A 16,405-nucleotide genomic window follows, 5' to 3' on the forward strand; every position below is an offset into this window, starting at 1 on the left:
AAAAAGAGCAAACCGAAAATGTGAGAGGACTGTTTGAGTTTGGCGGAGAAATCACAGGAGACGTTGTCGGCGGGAACGCCCTTGATGAGGAAGACATAGGCATTGCCACCTTCACAGAGCTGCCTGATGATACGGAATTAGTTCTCGTTGATCCAAACATCTCCGGCCCCGTTAACAGAATCATAAAGTGCGTCCAAACCAGAAAATGAACACTCCATGCTTCTTCTTATTACAGTGGCATCAGGTGAGGCTTCTGCGGGAGGTTGCGATGGCATCGATCGGTACAGTCGGCGGGGGTATAGCAGCGCGAGGTGAGGACCGGAGAATGATGACAGCAAGTTTTGTGCGTGTATTGGAGGTTATGGTGAGATTATGAATAACCGAACGTAGTGTGAATACATTTAAATGCTAATTCTAATTTTTCAAATTTTAAAATTTGAAATTAAATAATAATTAATAATCTTATTTTTAATTTTATTTTTATTTTTTTTAATCTATTATTTACATTGTTTATAATTATCATTGTTTTCTATACTTTTTCTTATCCAAAATAAAAATTGATGTGGTTGTACAGCCAAACCAAACCTTAATTATTTTTTTTTATCAAAGATAGAGAGACTTGAATTCGTAACTTCTTAAGTTTGTATGGAAAAATTATACCAATTGAATTATAACTCATTGGCCAAACCAAACCTTAATTAAGCAAGCTAAATGCTACCGCTTGTATTAGATCGCATGATTATGAATTAATTAGTTAATTAAAAACTCTTAAATTACAGGCTTAAAGGAGTCCAAGTTTAACCCAATAATATCACTATCACTAGAAACGGTCGAAATCCCGGAAGAGCAACTAGCTATGAGGAGGGACAGGTCACTAGTCACAGGCACACACCCAAATTGAAAAGTTGCATGATTCTGCAATTTGGGTTGAATTTGGTCTCCATTTCATTCTTAACCGCGGTAGCACCACACTCCACCTAACCCCAGTCAGATCCTAAACCCAAGTTAGTTCAGTTTATATATATAAACACACACCTCTCGATGTTAACGTGAAATCACTTCTTCTTTTTCTCACCACCACCTTCTCTCCTTCCCTCTTACTCATCCTAGCTATATGGCATAGTTTGATCATTGTGGCTTTTGAATTTGATGGGGGAAGAGTGTGAACTAGACTCCATGAGAAAATTGCATAGCTGCTTTCAGTATTGTGAAAATTGGTGCTGTTTAAGACAAGATAGTTCCAATGGTTACCCTTAAGTGAGAAAGAAGGGGAAAAAAATAATAATAATTAGCACTCTGCTTGTTCATCAAAAATAAGATCCCATATTTATTAATATTCTTTTTATAACAATAAAGTGGAGTTGAGTATCCAGAGATCCAATCTTCTATTTACTTAATTTTTCTTTCTACTCATCATGAAGAGAACTGGAAGCTCATCAGATTCTTTAGGACCTCTCATGACAATTTGTCCATCATCAACAGGTTAATAATTATTACCAACTAGTTCCATTTCCATGTTTCTTTGTTTCAAAATTTAGACACATACAGATCCATAAATAAAAAGCTTTCTTGTTCCTTTTTTCATTAACTGTGTTTAATTTGCATTGGTTTAGAGGAGCAGAGTCCGAGGAGCAACCACGTGTACGGGCATGATCCATTGTTCCAGTCGATGGTGCTTGATGGTCTAGACGAAGAAGGGTGCACGGTAGAGGAATCTGGGCACCACTCTGAGAAGAAGCGAAGACTTAGCGTGGAACAAGTGAAAGCGTTGGAGAAGAACTTCGAGGTTGAGAACAAGCTTGAACCAGAGAGGAAGGTGAAGTTAGCACAAGAACTTGGGTTGCAGCCTAGACAGGTGGCGGTTTGGTTCCAGAACCGCCGCGCCAGGTGGAAGACTAAACAGCTTGAGAGAGATTATGGCGTTCTTAAAAATAATTATGATGCTCTTAAGGTTAATCATGATGCACTAAAACAGGACAACGATGCGTTGCACAAGCAGGTACACACTAGTCTTACAATTCATATCTACTGCTCTTAATTATACATGTTAATATTATTATAAGTCATGTAGTGAAAATCGAAATTTTACCCGAGATCGAAAAAGTAAATTTAGTATGTAAAATTTAAAATTTTAACAAAATTTAAATCATAAAATTGTTAGATATAATATAAATTTATAAAATCAATTGAATCATTTAAATTATATAATTAAAAATTTTAAAAGTTAAATCGAAATTCTAACCATTATGATTATAAGAATTTCTTTTTTTCTTGTTTATATTAGAAGCATGAGTTTTATTTTGATCCAATGTAAAAAATGTTTTTAGTTCATTGAATATTTGTGTAAAACTTATTTATGATAGCACTGAAGCAAAGATAAATTTAGATGAATATATTGACTTCATTATGAAATAAGTTAAGACTTAAGTAGAGTTTAATTTTTACCTAATGTTACCGTTTTTAAATCCATATTTAATAATCAGTTATTTATAAAAATGAATTTTGAAAAATATAATTGTTATTTTTATACGTGAAAATATCTAATTAAATATTGGTATAATTTTTTACAATAATAAGAATACATTTTTTAATCTCAAATTATCTATCATTTTTGTTAATATTTTTGTCACAAAATATTTGTTTCTATTGAATTATCAATTATACGTGACAATTAATCATTATATCGGTGAAAATTTAATGCAATGTGAATGTGAATGTGAATGTGAATAAATTGTATTTCCACATAAGAAGGTATTTTAGTAAATTTCTTATAGTTAACAGCCGGGTAGTTGCCGAAAAGAATTATACAACAGACAACAATTATTCTACATCGAAATATTTAATCCAAATGACAAATCATTTGATAGAGATGAAATATATTAACATTAAACCAATAATTAAATATTGATATCTCTTACATACATAACGGGTGGATGGGAGAACATTTGGTCCAAACGCTGCTAGATATTTTAAGTGTATAGGGACATAGATTCTAGCCAGCATGTCTAATTTCTTAATAATTACATGATTCAGAAAAAAAAAAACTTAATAATTGAAAATACTAATTCAATAGATAAAGGTAGGAATGACATGCAGTTTGTTTTTATGCAATTATAACTAAAATCAACTTTTATTTAATTAACAATCACCTAATAATATAGTGAACAAGGTAATTGATATACTATACTTTGTTAACGTAAATTACAATAGAAGTAAGAATTTACATTATATTGAACTTTTGAAAGAGTTACTTAATTAGTAATAGAATTTAATTTTAGAATAATATTAGGAGGTTAAAAAAATAGTTATAATTTATTTTATTTAATATTTATTAATTATTATAATAAAATAAATACTATTTTTAATTATTTTATTATTATTAAATATTTTTATTAATTTTAATACATAATAAATGTATATATTTAAGTTAACGAATTATATTTCAAATGGCATAATCTTTTCCTACTCATTTAGAAGTCGACCATTCGAATCTCACTTCTAACCGTAGAAAAAAAATGTATGTATTTAATATTATATTAATAAAAATAAATATTTTTATATTAATGACGTTAGTAAGCATCTAAAATAATAAATATAGTTAAATAATTATTTAAAATATTTTATAATGCAGATTGACTGGATATTTAAATTAAACTCTTGATAATAATAAAAAATTGAAAATTGGTTTGTGTACTTCAGATCAAGGAATTGAAGACAAGGCTCCAAGAAGAGAACACAGCAAGCGATGTTTCCGTGAAGGAAGAACAGATAACGATGCCAGAATCGCAAGAGAAATTATTGGTGATGAATGAAGAACACAACACTACTGATGAAACCTCAATTCTTGGATCAGGATCCAACGTTAACGATCACCACTTGTACCATGACAATTGCTTCAACGACAACAGCGATCACGGTGTTGTTGCTCTTGGTGCAACAACAACATCGCCGTCACCGTCACCGTCGTCACCGCCACTCTTCCCTTCAGACTTCAACAAAGACGGTTCTTCCGATAGCGATTCAAGTGCGATCCTAAACGAAGACACCAAAGACGCAATTTCTTCGTCTGGGGTGCTTCAAAGTAACCACCACTTCCTGATGTTTTCAGAGTCTCCTGCATTGAAATTCAACTGTTCCATGTTGGCCACTTCGTCTTCCATGAATTGCTTCCAGTTCCAGAAACCGCACCAGACTATGCAATACGTGAAGATGGAAGAGCACAATTTCATTGGTGCCGCTGATGAGGCATGCAATTTGATCTTCTCCGATGAACAAGCACCCACCCTTCATTGGTACTCTTCAGATCAGTGGGGTTAAAAAAATAAAATGATGAAGGAATGTAGCTCCGGAAGTTTTATTAATGGTAGAAACTCAGGTGAAGTCGACTTCACGTGAAGTTGATACCTGAGAGCCGTTAGATGATTTGACTAATTTGATTAAATTTTCATCTAACAACTCTCACGTATCAACTTCACGTAAAGTCGACTTCACCTGAGTTTTCACGTTTATTTATTTGGCCCCAAGATGAGAGGGAAAAAAGAGTTATATCTATCTGAAAATTTCATTGGAGAGAACTCAAGGTCATAACCACCCGCACAGCCTGCAATGGCATGGAGCAAGAAAAGAAAATAATTCTATGATTGATATATTTGATGCTATGAAGATTCATCATATTATTGTCATAGGATGAAGTGTAATTCTAGTCACCAAGTGATGATTTTGCAAACAAATACAAATAGATTAATCATGCATCTTTCACATTCAGTTGCAAATAGAATTAAGAACCGCTTTCTTTTTCGAAAATTAAAATATATGTTGGGATTTTTCAGAAATAAAAATATTATTTGTACATTAAAATCAATCATTAAAATTAGTCACCATGTATTTATATGTAAATATATGTATTGTTTAACTCATTTTTAATGTGTATTTTTATGTATTTTATACTTGTTTTTCTCGATTTCTGGTGCTTTTGACAGGATATCGAATCGAGCTTGTATTAAAATGTCAGTTTGATAAACAGATACGACTACTCTAAAAAAAGAATGAGCTCGACTCGAGAATTACTTAGCGTTTGTATCAAAACGCACTGTATCGAACTATTTGTGAACAATTGTAGCAAATAAAACGAAAATTTGGTAAAATAGAACTTTGAATAAGTGAAAATAAATAAATGAAAATGTCAAAACAAAATAAAAATTAAAAGAAAGTAAAATAACAAAGAAACATTCAAAATAAAGAAATTAAAACAAAGAAAAATGAAAGATAAAATAAAATGGACTCCAACAATCACATGTACTTTGTACTTTATGCTCTTCTGTTACGTCACTGTGACTAAGAATTTTTACAGAATTTATGTGATGATATAGTATTGTTGATTGAAGTCCCTGAACCCTTCTCATTTCATCCTATTTATAAGTTGCAAGAATGGATTTACCCTTGAACAATCTGACCACGACCTAATTTCTCCTTTGTCTCAGGCCATGATTTGTGTTAACCCTGAAGAATCTTCATCGTAGCACTCCCATGTTTTATCTTACCTTGTCCTTCAAGTTCCACAATCTCGTATTGTGTGTGCATTTACCACGTGATCCATCCTAATCTCGACCTTATTTGTCGACCTCCTTCAAGCTTTTGACCTCGATTATACTTTAGTTATAGTCAAAATTTTTTTATGGCCAAGTATTCGTGCCATATTTTGACCTTCTATAAATCATAGTAGAATTGCTTTGTAGGTCAAATTTTATACTAACAAATTGTCCCTTAAAATTTATCATTTTAAAGTATAAAATGATAGGTTTTACTTGGTCTCGTGCCCCCACGTGCTCTTTTAAATTTCAAAATTTTAAAAGATGTTACAAGAAAATGAAATAGTTTCGCCAATATTTTGAAAATGTGTAACGTTTCAATAGGTTTTAACGTTCCTTTATTTTCAAAACTCTTTTATATTCTCCAGGGCTTCTTATCATTTATTGCCTCTATTTTAAGAAAAATCTTTATCTTCCACAAACACTTTTCTTCTTCTTCTTCTTTTGCAAATTCATCTTAACCTATTTCCATGTACTCTTAATCTAGTCTCCACTCCACAAGTGCTCCAGCCATTACGGATGCATCATCTTCTTCTACTACCATTACTGCAACCATCACTACTACTATTCTAGTCAACACTGCAGGGGCCACCATTTTATCTTGCTTATCTGCCTCTGTCTCCGCCACTATAGTTGCTACAGCCGTTCTAGGTGTGGCTTTAGCTGCCCCTGCTTCTCCTTCTCAACATGACGACAACAACGTTCATGTCGTGGCTCCTACACCATTGGTGGCTAACGTGTCACAGTTTTATAATGATGATGCGACCCTAAGAGCTCCCAATCTTAAGATAGAGACTACCGCTTTATGGCGTAGCCAAGTACTACTCTCATTTCAAGCTTTCAATGTCGTAAATTCATACCTAGGTCCAATCTCTACCTTCGAACAAATTGGGTCAATCTCTTCCTTTTTTCCATCTCTCCTTGAACATCTTTCCTTAATTTTCTATAAAAATGTCAAAGCTACTTATTTTGCGAGTCAAGTCTTTAGGACAGCGCCCCAAAAAAAATATAGTTCCCTATTCTCGCCAGGGATGTCGAGGTTATTGATGGAACGAATTAGTGTTGATCCATAATTTCTCAAAATAAGAATCTCTTTGTTGCAAGTATAGCCAAATCAACAACTAACTCTCAACATAAAAGTTTAGATGATATTCAAATGCAAAACATAAACCGAGATTAAGAGTAATTCAATCTCGGGTCGTTCTTCCCTAGAATGCAATTGAAGTGTTACGCTTTTGGTTGTGGTGGAAAAAAGGAGTTTTTAAATCAAGGAACAAAAGATTAAAAGAACTTAAAAAATAAAATAACCAAGGAATGATCAAAATTGGAATTAATGCAATAAAAAGGAATATGAGGTCAAAACTAGTGAAAATGCTAGAAATGCATAAAGAGTTTTGACTTGGGAATGAGGGTCCAAGGAATCCTATCATCGCCATAACCACAACTATGATAATTATGATGAGTCAATCTCGCCTAGTCAACTCCTAACATCGAGGAGTAGGTCAATCAAGCATAATTGACCTTAATCCATAAGTCCTAGCTAACTTACCAAACTAGTTGATAAAAAGTTAGCATCAATGGAAACAAGAGTCAACTAACTACTCAAGAATTACCACTAAATATTGGACATTATGACTCTAGTATCCTAGGAACTCAAATCCCAAGCCAAGGTGTGAAAATCTACTCAAAATTACCAAGTGGCATTTTCACAAACACTTGGTGGGCATAAAACCAAAACATGAGAATTTGCAAAAGGAAATGGAAAACTATAACCAACTATTCACAATATCAACAATAAACAATCAAACAAGAATAAAGAAAGAATAAAGCATTAAATTCATCAAGCAAAACTTCAAAGAACTCAAAATTGCAAATATGAACAAAGTAACTTGAACCAAGAGAAAATGAAAGTAAAAGTGATGTAATTAAAGAGGAAATTGAGAGTACTTACAATTAAAGGAGCAAAATCTAAAATCAAAGCTTGCTATAAAATACTACAATGAACCCTAATTAAAAATCTAAGAGAGCTCTCCCTAATCTACACTACTCCTACTCCTACTACTATGGAAAATGTAAAAATAAAGTCCTAAGTCCTAATGAAAGCTTGTCTTCATATGGCTTCATTTCCCCTTCATATAGCACTTAAAAAACCAGCTTCAGCCTTCCAAAACTGGGCTAAAGGCCCCAAAATCGCGGATCACGTGTTTCATTAATGAATCCACGTGCAGGGACCTGTGCGTACGCACAGGGTTGTGCATCGGCACACTTGTTGATTTCTGTATCTGTGCATAGGTACAGAGATGTGCGTGGGCATAAGTGCTTATTTTGACCCTTGTGCGTAGGCACAGAAAGTGTGCGTGGGCACACTCTGAAATGCTTTTCTCCTTTGTTTTCTTCATGTTTTCTCCCTTTTTGCATGCTTTCTTCCACTTCTACCAAACCATTCTTGCCTCTAGGACCTGAAATCACTCAACAAACATATCACGGCATCGAATGAAATAAAAATGGGATTAAATTACTTAATTTGAGAACAAAAACGCATGTTTTCACATTTAGGTTCAATTTAGGGGTCAAACACAAAAGTATGCTATTTTGGTGAATAAGTGTGAGTTTATGTAATGAAATCCATTCAAATCAAGTCAAAATATCTCATCAAATATGGACTCATCAGTTATCTTTAACCTATAAGTCTGTGTGGAGATCCTTAGGCATTGTTTCAGCTCTTCGACTGGCCACACATGACTTATCTTACACTGCCGCCTTCTTGGGGCTAGTTTATATTTTGGTGTCTAGCCACCAATAACTTTCATTTTCCATATGAAAATATGGGTCTGACCCGAATGAAGAACTTAGGGTTGACTGGACTTTCTCCTGACGAGGAGGATGCTTGTTGGGCAACTTCAAGTCCTGAAGATGTCTTCAACATCAATTTTGACTTGACTTCTGTGTCAGGCTTTATTCAAAATAACATGGGCTCTGAGGGTGACCCTATTACCAACAGTGAACATATTTCCTTTCTACTCTTATGGCTTAATACTTTTGTGTTTTGTCCAAAATCGATCCAAATTCAGAAAGCAATTTCCTGTTGTTAGCCATAATGCTTCACCACAAAAAATATATCAATCTTTTTTCTCTTATTTTGGGTTAACTAAACACTTGGTGGCCAGTAAAATTTGACGAGATGAATCATTGATCAATCCTTTTGATCCTCTCTAGATTGTCAACTTATAGCTAAAATCTGTGCTCGAACCTCAATTGACTGCTCCTAACCCCCCAAAACTCTGCTCGAGGGTATTCGACTATCATCATTTTCATGGTCGAAACCAAATGGTATGTTTTCTATTGATATCTTTTGCCACTTTATTAAATAACTTTTCAATATCAAAGACAATAATGATTGCTCGTACCATCATAACCCCTTGTCCTGTCGAAAGAGTATTGTGGGTTATCTCCATTTCCTTACTAGTCTCAAACTCAAAAATCAAGAAGTTCTTGATGAAATGTGGTAAAAAGTTTTGACTCCTTAAATCCTTCCAATAGGACTACCTAATGATTCGACTATAGCTCTTAAAAAGAAATTTGTCACCTACTCCCCACAGTTTGTGTCGAAGCAATTTGGTCTTGCACAAGCATTACCTTCTCCACTTTCACTCGTAGCTGGAGCTCAAATGATTCATTATGAAGTGTCGTATCTCAAGGAATTCGAACAAATTATGGACTTGAACCATCAAAGAGTAACTTTCCAGTACCAGAGATATGATATTAAATTATGCTTCCTTTCGACACCTGATTTTCATAAATGGTGGTCGAGCTATTACCACTCTCATTGCCCCTCATATGAGCAAGTGCTTTTTAACTTGGTTCTTCCTTCTGCATAGAATGTTGTTACGTCAAAGAAAACCAAATGTTAGTACATCAAAGAAATCATTGCCTTTAAAAAATATTATAAAATAAAATGGCATTTTAGAAACGTAAGGTACGTTTTTATCGAGGCTTTAGAGGTATGGGAAAAGAGAAAAGAGGCACATTTTTATAGATGTCTCTATCGTTACTTTAAATTTTTATCTTGAGATACTTTTTGTTCAGAAAAAATATTTTATGAAAATATTTAAATTTTCTTCTTTTTTCAATGTCCTTTTTTGCTTTGCTAATCGACTACCTGATCCTACTAAAGGAGTCTTAGGAGTGGATTATCAACTTCGAAAGAAGAATCCTCGTACCTTAGGCATAAATACAACTGACGCTTTCTATTATCCAGGCGTTAGGGATAAAATTCATGGTCGGATGATAATTGCTGGATATCTTCGAGGAACCATATTTTCTTAAAACTTAGAAACATTTTAGTCCTCACTCTTCATATACTTTCTTTATGTTTCAGCTGCTCAACCAACGACTCTAGTAGGCATTGATCCTGACTCTAAACTGGTTGAAGAAAACTGGGAATCGGACGAAGAAGCCGCTCCTAAGAAAACAAAAATAAAAGGGGTCGAGATGGGGGGTGATTGAGTGAAACCACCTTACCTTCGAAAAAGCGTGGAGCCGTCGACATTCTCACGCGTGGATAATCCTAAAAAGGTACAGAAATCTAATCCAACCACTTCAATCAAGGTACTTTTTAATACTTTATCATCTATAATAGGGAACTTCTATCGTGTGTGTTTAATAATACATTTTACCTTTCTTCCAGTCAAAGTCTGTAAAGCGAATCTCTCAGTCCCAAACTGGACCACAAAGCCATTCTAAACTAGGAGTCGACATATCAAGTGTCGAAACTAAGGTTATTCAACCTCCTTCAAAGGTGATTACTTTCCTTCCTTTCTTGAATCTCGTTCAAACTTCACCGTTGACTGCTCACAAGTTCCAAGTCTTGGATGCTATGTAACAGGACTCGATCCCTTTTGTCTTCGGGAGACCTGAAAACTACAATGTAAATGAGATCGTGCTGAAGATTGGAATAAATTCTATAACAAAAAATCCGTATACCTAACCATGAAGAACTATAACATTCAAAGAAATGTAGAGTATTGAATACTCGAGTGGAGTGAAATATCAGGTGGAGCATTTGGGTTGGGTCATTCCAATTTACTCACTCTAAAATTGGGGAATATCTATCTTTTCATCTATTTCATAGACTAAGCCAACAAAATTAACACACAAATCCAATCTTTCTCAAATTCATTAGCTTTGTCAATATAATTGCATTGTTTTTAAATTTTGATGGTTCTATACCAGTGAAATAGGACTGCCAGCACATTTAAAAGTAAATTATAATGTATTTATATTAGGAAAAATAGACAAAAGCACACACAAATTTTTATACAGTGCACAGATGTATACACCAATTTTTTAATGAGTCATTTGTGTACACCAATATGAAATTTTGTTGTCATTTCTAACCTTTCGTCGCCTGAGTAATTTTTTCGATGGTGGTGGAAGTCAGATGGCACATTATTGTGTGATGTGGCTGTTTTGAATCACACAGTAAAAAATAAAATTATTAAATTTGTTAAAATAAAATTATTCTCACTGTCACTCTTCTATTTTCATTTCTCACCTCCATCACCGCAACCACCACCCTCACACCTCCATTTCCAACTCTACGACCTTGAATTCATACCTCCTCTCTCCCATCCCTGTCTCCGGATCTATTGCTCCATTCTTCCATTTTTCTGGATCTTGATGTCTTTCTTCTCTCAAACTTCTTTTTATTATGAAAAAAATTAAATGTTGTTGTTATTGTTAAAATTAAAGAATATGATGGTACTAATAGAGTTGTAGTGGCGAAGGTTGAAGGTGACATAAGGATGGAATAAGTTGGAGTTGATAAATTGGGAGCTCAGGAGGATAGGTGACAACAGTGAGAGGTTGAGAGTTTAGGAGGGTGACATGGCTAGGGTGACAGTGGAAGGGTTGGGGTTGAATTTTGAGGTGGTAGCTGTGAAAGGTGGTGTTGATGCCATGGTGTTAGATATTTGTTCGAGAATGATGATGTGCTGGTGGCGGCAGTGGCGGCAGCGAAAAGGTGAGGATGAGACTAAAAATGGATGAATGGTGTGAGAATAATTTTATTTTAACAAATTTAATAATTTTTTTTACTGTGTCATCTAAAACAGCCACATCACACAATAACGTGCCACCTAATCTTCACCGCTGCCAAAAAAATTACTCAGGTAGTGGAAGGTTAGAAATGACAATGGAGTTTCATATTGGTGTGTATAAATAACTTATTAAAAAATTAAAATATACATCTATCCACTGTATAAAAATTCGTGTGTACATATATACACATAAATAATAATTGTTTAATTAAAAAAATATTCTTTATCATCATGTTAATTTGTGTTAGCTAGACAATTTTATCTTAAACAAATGAATTTTATAGTTTTATAATATTCAAAGGAAAAAATACAATACTTCATATTATGGCTCAAGAATTTGGTTATGGAATAGATGGTGGTGTTTTGGCTGGAAATAGGGGTACTTTGTGTATTTACCCTTAGGTGGACATGTCATATGCAAGCTCAACACGCAGGGGGCATGTTACCGACAGCACGTGGGGGCGTGCTAACGTGGCAAAGTGGTTGGCTCACTCAGGTAGCATGTGGGGGCGTGCTGACGTGACAAAGCGTGGTTGGCTCACTCAAGCAGCACGTGGGGGCGTGCTGACACGTGGCAAAGCGTGATTGAATGAGCCAAGCAGCACGTGGGGGTGTGTTAAATGCTCCCCCTATATAAGGCAGAGCTCGATACTATTTTCATTCTGAATAAGATTGTGTTTTGAGTGTTCTTTGAGTGTGTTGTTAGTGTAATGGAGGGCACCGCAAACTTGGTGGTGTATCACAACGGTGAGATAATAAGTAATACTTATGAGAAAGTGAGATTTGTGTGCCAGAATCCATTTTTGTTTGTGGTTGCATGCACCATGACGTTAATGGAGCTGCAGAACGGTCTCTGTCAAAGCATAGAGAACGGTACGTTAATAAGACTGAGCAGAATTCTGTACTGGAATCTGGTTGTAGTTTTTGGTGGTCTAATATAGTTTGATACCATGCCGATCACTGACGAAATAAGTATGCAGAATATGTTTCAAATTCACCGGTAGACTCAGATGGGACAGCCACAAATTGAGCTTTACGTTGAGTTTGAAACCGTAGAGACAGTAAGGATTCAAAATGATTTAGATATAGAGGATGATAGAACTACAATGTATGAAGGAATGAATAGTGATAGTGAAGAGGACTTTGAAGCCACTTATGAAGCCGGCGACGAAGACGAGGATGGTGATGTGGGAGTTGAGGCAGCAGCGGAGAATGTTGTGGTTCATCCCTCGAGCAGTCAACCGATGTATGTTCCACCTTTTATGCGTGAGTTAGATCTCAATGCCATGCATGCCTCGGAGTTTCTGGAATATGCAAACATAGGTACGTGATAACTAAATAATAAGTTTTTGTTAATTTATACTTTGGATTGATCAATGAACGATGATTTCAGCTTTCTGTAGGCATTGCTAATCATGAGAACGGAGAGTTCTGAATTGAAATGGAATACAGTTCTAGAAAGTCAGTCATCGCAGTAATTAGAAGTTACACTATATCTAGAGGAGTTGACTATGGTGTGTATGAGTCTGAGCCACAGACGTTCTATGAAAAATGCAAGATGTACAGGCGTGGGTTCGATTGGCTTATCCGAGCCATCTTGATACGGAAAAAAGGTTGTTGAAAGATACGCAGATACAACGATAGGCACACGTGCACAATCAGAATGATTTCACAAGCTCATTTCAAGTTGGACTCGGATACAGTTGCTGAGGCTATAAGGCCATTGGTTGAGACTGACTCGTCCATCAAGGTGAAATCTATAATAGCAAAAGTCCAATCAAGGTTCAACTATACCATCAGTTATCGAAAGACTTGATTGGTAAAGCAGCAGTCCATAGCCAAAGTTTTCGGTGGTTGGGAGGATTCTTACCAAGCCTTGCCATGGTGGCTCTCGGTCATAGTTCAAAAGACGCCTAGTTCAGTTGTCCAAATAGAAACACGACCACTGTACAACGGGAATGAGGAGGCGCACGGTGTAAAAATACTTCATCGCGTATTTTGGAGTTTCAATCCATGCATTAGGGTATTCAAGCATTGTAAGCCCCTAGTTCAGGTTAACGACACACTCCTATACAGAAAATACAAAGGTACCCTTCTAGTCGTTGTTGCACAAGATGGAAACTAGAACATTGTGCCTATCGCTTTTGCCTTGGTGGAAGGGGATACAGTTGATACGTGGCACTTCTTTCTCAGAAATCTGCAAATGCATGTTGTTAGAAAAGACGGTGTGGGTATGATCTCAGACCAGCATGAGTCAATCCGAGCGGCAGAAAATCATTCTAGAGGTGACTGGCAACCTCCAAGAGCATGGTGGATGTTTTGTATAAGGCACATCGGCAGTAACTTTCCAAGGGCATTTAAAGTCCCTCACTTGCAAAAGCTTGTTGTCAACATAGGGTATTCAAGAACGGTGGAAGAGTACAACATCAACTATAAGAAGTTGGAAGAGCAAGGCAAGGCATATGCCAGGTGGTGTGATGCCATTGGACTCAGACATTGGATATTGGCATTCGACGAGGGACATCGATGGGGCCATATGACGACGAACTTTGTCGAATGCATTAACTCAGTGTTGAAGGGTGTCCGTAATCTACCTGTGTTGGCGCTGGTTCGAGCAACATATTATCGGTTAAATGAATTTTTTACGCGGAAGAGTGTCGAGACTCACGAATACAAGTGTGCTGGATTTACTTACTCCGTATTCGCACAACAGCTGATAGAAGCAAATATGCAACAGGCTGGAAATATAGTTCTGCACCGCTTTGATAGACGAAATGAGGTGTTTGAGTTGCACGAAATGACTAGCAGAAAGGTGATACTTGTTGATCTTGCGCGACGGACGTGTGACTGTGGGCACTTTCAGGTTGAACGACTACCATGTTGCCATGTTATTGCTTGTCGTGCTAACTAGCGTCTCGATTGGTAGTTGTATATGCATGATGTGTACAAGATGACAGAGGTTCATAAGGTATATAGATTTGAGTTCACACCATTAGGTGATCTCGAGACATGGCCTGCTTATAAGGGACCCACATTGGTCGTTAATCCCGCCTTGAGGCAAACGTCGAAAGGTCGGCCCAAATTGACCCGATACTTGAATGAAATGGACTCACGCGACATGCGTGGTCCTTGGATATGCCGTCTCTGTGGTACTCAGGGTCATAGTCGGAGTCGATGTCCTCAGCGTGCTGGACCGAGTGGTGCGGGTGAAGATGATGGTTCATAGGTCTTTGTTTGTCTTTGTGTTTGCCAGTGAATGATATTTAATATCGTCGTGTTTGTATTTTTAAATTTTCATTTTGTCAGTTGATGCTTTTGATATTAGTCGTGTTTGTATTTTTCAATTTGAGTCTATTCGTTGATGTTTAATATCAGGTTAATATTATCATTAACTGTTTTCGTGAAGTAAATATACAAAAAATTAACTACGAATTACATTAACTTAATTCTTAAAATTAAATCTAAAAATCCTAAACCCAAGCTCACTTCTTTCGAACCAACAAGTTCAGTCTCTTACCCATCATGCCCTGACCAAACCGCAATGGAATATACCTATCAGGTGGATTTCGTTCCATCTGTAGGTCATACGGGTGACCTCAAACTGAGTCATCCACACCCGGAGTGGCCGACCCACTTGTCTCTGCTGGAGCAGATGCACCGGGATTGAACTCGTCAACAACTGTGTATGCCCGCTAACGCTGGATAAAACCACTATCACACGATACACCTCCTGATGTGTGGTCGGAAGCAGGACCCCGCATGCCATGGGCCATATCTACCAATGCCCTATGTGGGTCAGCCGACACTGACGGTAAAGGCATAACACTAAAATCTGACCTGCCACCCAAACCAGTGTTGGTCCAATGCTGTTGTTGCTGATCTTCGTGTCCGTCAATGGAAAACTCAAACCAATCATGACTGGCAGGAATGGTAAGTATGGGCTGATGAAGCTGGCCGGACTGACCCTGGTGACTGTGCTGAGAGTGGTGGCTGCCCTGAGAGTGGTGGTTGTGCTGATAGTGCTGAGAGTGGTAGCAGTGCTGAGAGTGGTGACTGTCCTGAGAGTGCTGGCTGTGCTGATAGTGCTGAGTGGTGACTGCCCTGAGTGTGATGGCTACTATGACTGTGGTCCGGTGGCGGTGGTATATAATAAGGAAACGACTCAAACACTGCATGGTGAGGTGGACCCTGAGGTGCAGGTGGCTAGGGTGTAGGCGGCTGTGGTGCAGGTGGCTGTGGATGTTGAGGAACGTACCCCGACAATCTCAGTAGATGTCCATACGAGCTCACGTACCAATCCCGGTACTCCACCGTCAGTAAAATGTCCCAGGTTAGAAGCGGGTGCAGATACCGCAACCGACTATTTCGCCTGTTGGCCCACTCCGCTATCCATGCCCTATGCAAAATTGTCCAGTCATGAAGCTACACTCCGCGAAGAACGATGCAATGCTGGTCCAGTGGAATGTCCCTTGCTACTCATGGGGGAGGTTGTGCATACCCAAACTGACGCATCACTTGGTCCGCAAGGTGCCATTCGAAACACTCAGACGATAACAATGGAGCAACGATGTCACACACCTCAATATGTCCATGCAACTCGTCGGGTATGATCAATCCGTTGTACGGCCGCCACTCAAACTTCCACGTATTATTGGTATATTAGAACCCTAACATTAATGTTTGGAAATACGAATCACAAGAACCATAAATATTTGCCTC

General features: G+C 36.9%; 1 protein-coding gene across 2 annotated transcripts; it reads left to right on the forward strand.

Moving 5' to 3' along the window:
- Positions 1-1,038: 1,038 nt before the first annotated feature.
- LOC130955159 (homeobox-leucine zipper protein ATHB-6-like) lies at positions 1,039-4,758 on the forward strand. Of its 2 annotated transcripts, none has more exons than XM_057881964.1 (3): positions 1,039-1,482; positions 1,614-1,999; positions 3,700-4,758. In XM_057881964.1, the coding sequence occupies exons 1-3, from the start codon at positions 1,416-1,418 to the stop codon at positions 4,315-4,317; spliced, it is 1,071 nt and encodes a 356-aa protein (XP_057737947.1). In that variant the 5' UTR covers positions 1,039-1,415; the 3' UTR covers positions 4,318-4,758. The 2 variants fall into 2 exon arrangements, with proteins under 2 accessions (XP_057737947.1, XP_057737948.1); XM_057881965.1 differs by having other exon boundaries at positions 1,622-1,999.
- The last annotated feature ends 11,647 nt before the right edge of the window (positions 4,759-16,405 follow it).

The sequence above is a fragment of the Arachis stenosperma genome, chromosome 10 (genome assembly GCF_014773155.1).
Source record: "Arachis stenosperma cultivar V10309 chromosome 10, arast.V10309.gnm1.PFL2, whole genome shotgun sequence".
Lineage (NCBI taxonomy): Eukaryota > Viridiplantae > Streptophyta > Magnoliopsida > Fabales > Fabaceae > Arachis > Arachis stenosperma.

Coding starts and splice junctions, on each gene's coding strand:
- LOC130955159 (XM_057881964.1), top strand. CDS start 1,416: ATGAAGAGAACTGGAAGCTCATCAGATTCTTTAGGACCTCTCATGACA. Junction 1,483..1,613: donor AATTTGTCCATCATCAACAG/GTTAATAATTAT, acceptor GCATTGGTTTAG/AGGAGCAGAGTCCGAGGAGC. Junction 2,000..3,699: donor ACGATGCGTTGCACAAGCAG/GTACACACTAGT, acceptor TGTGTACTTCAG/ATCAAGGAATTGAAGACAAG.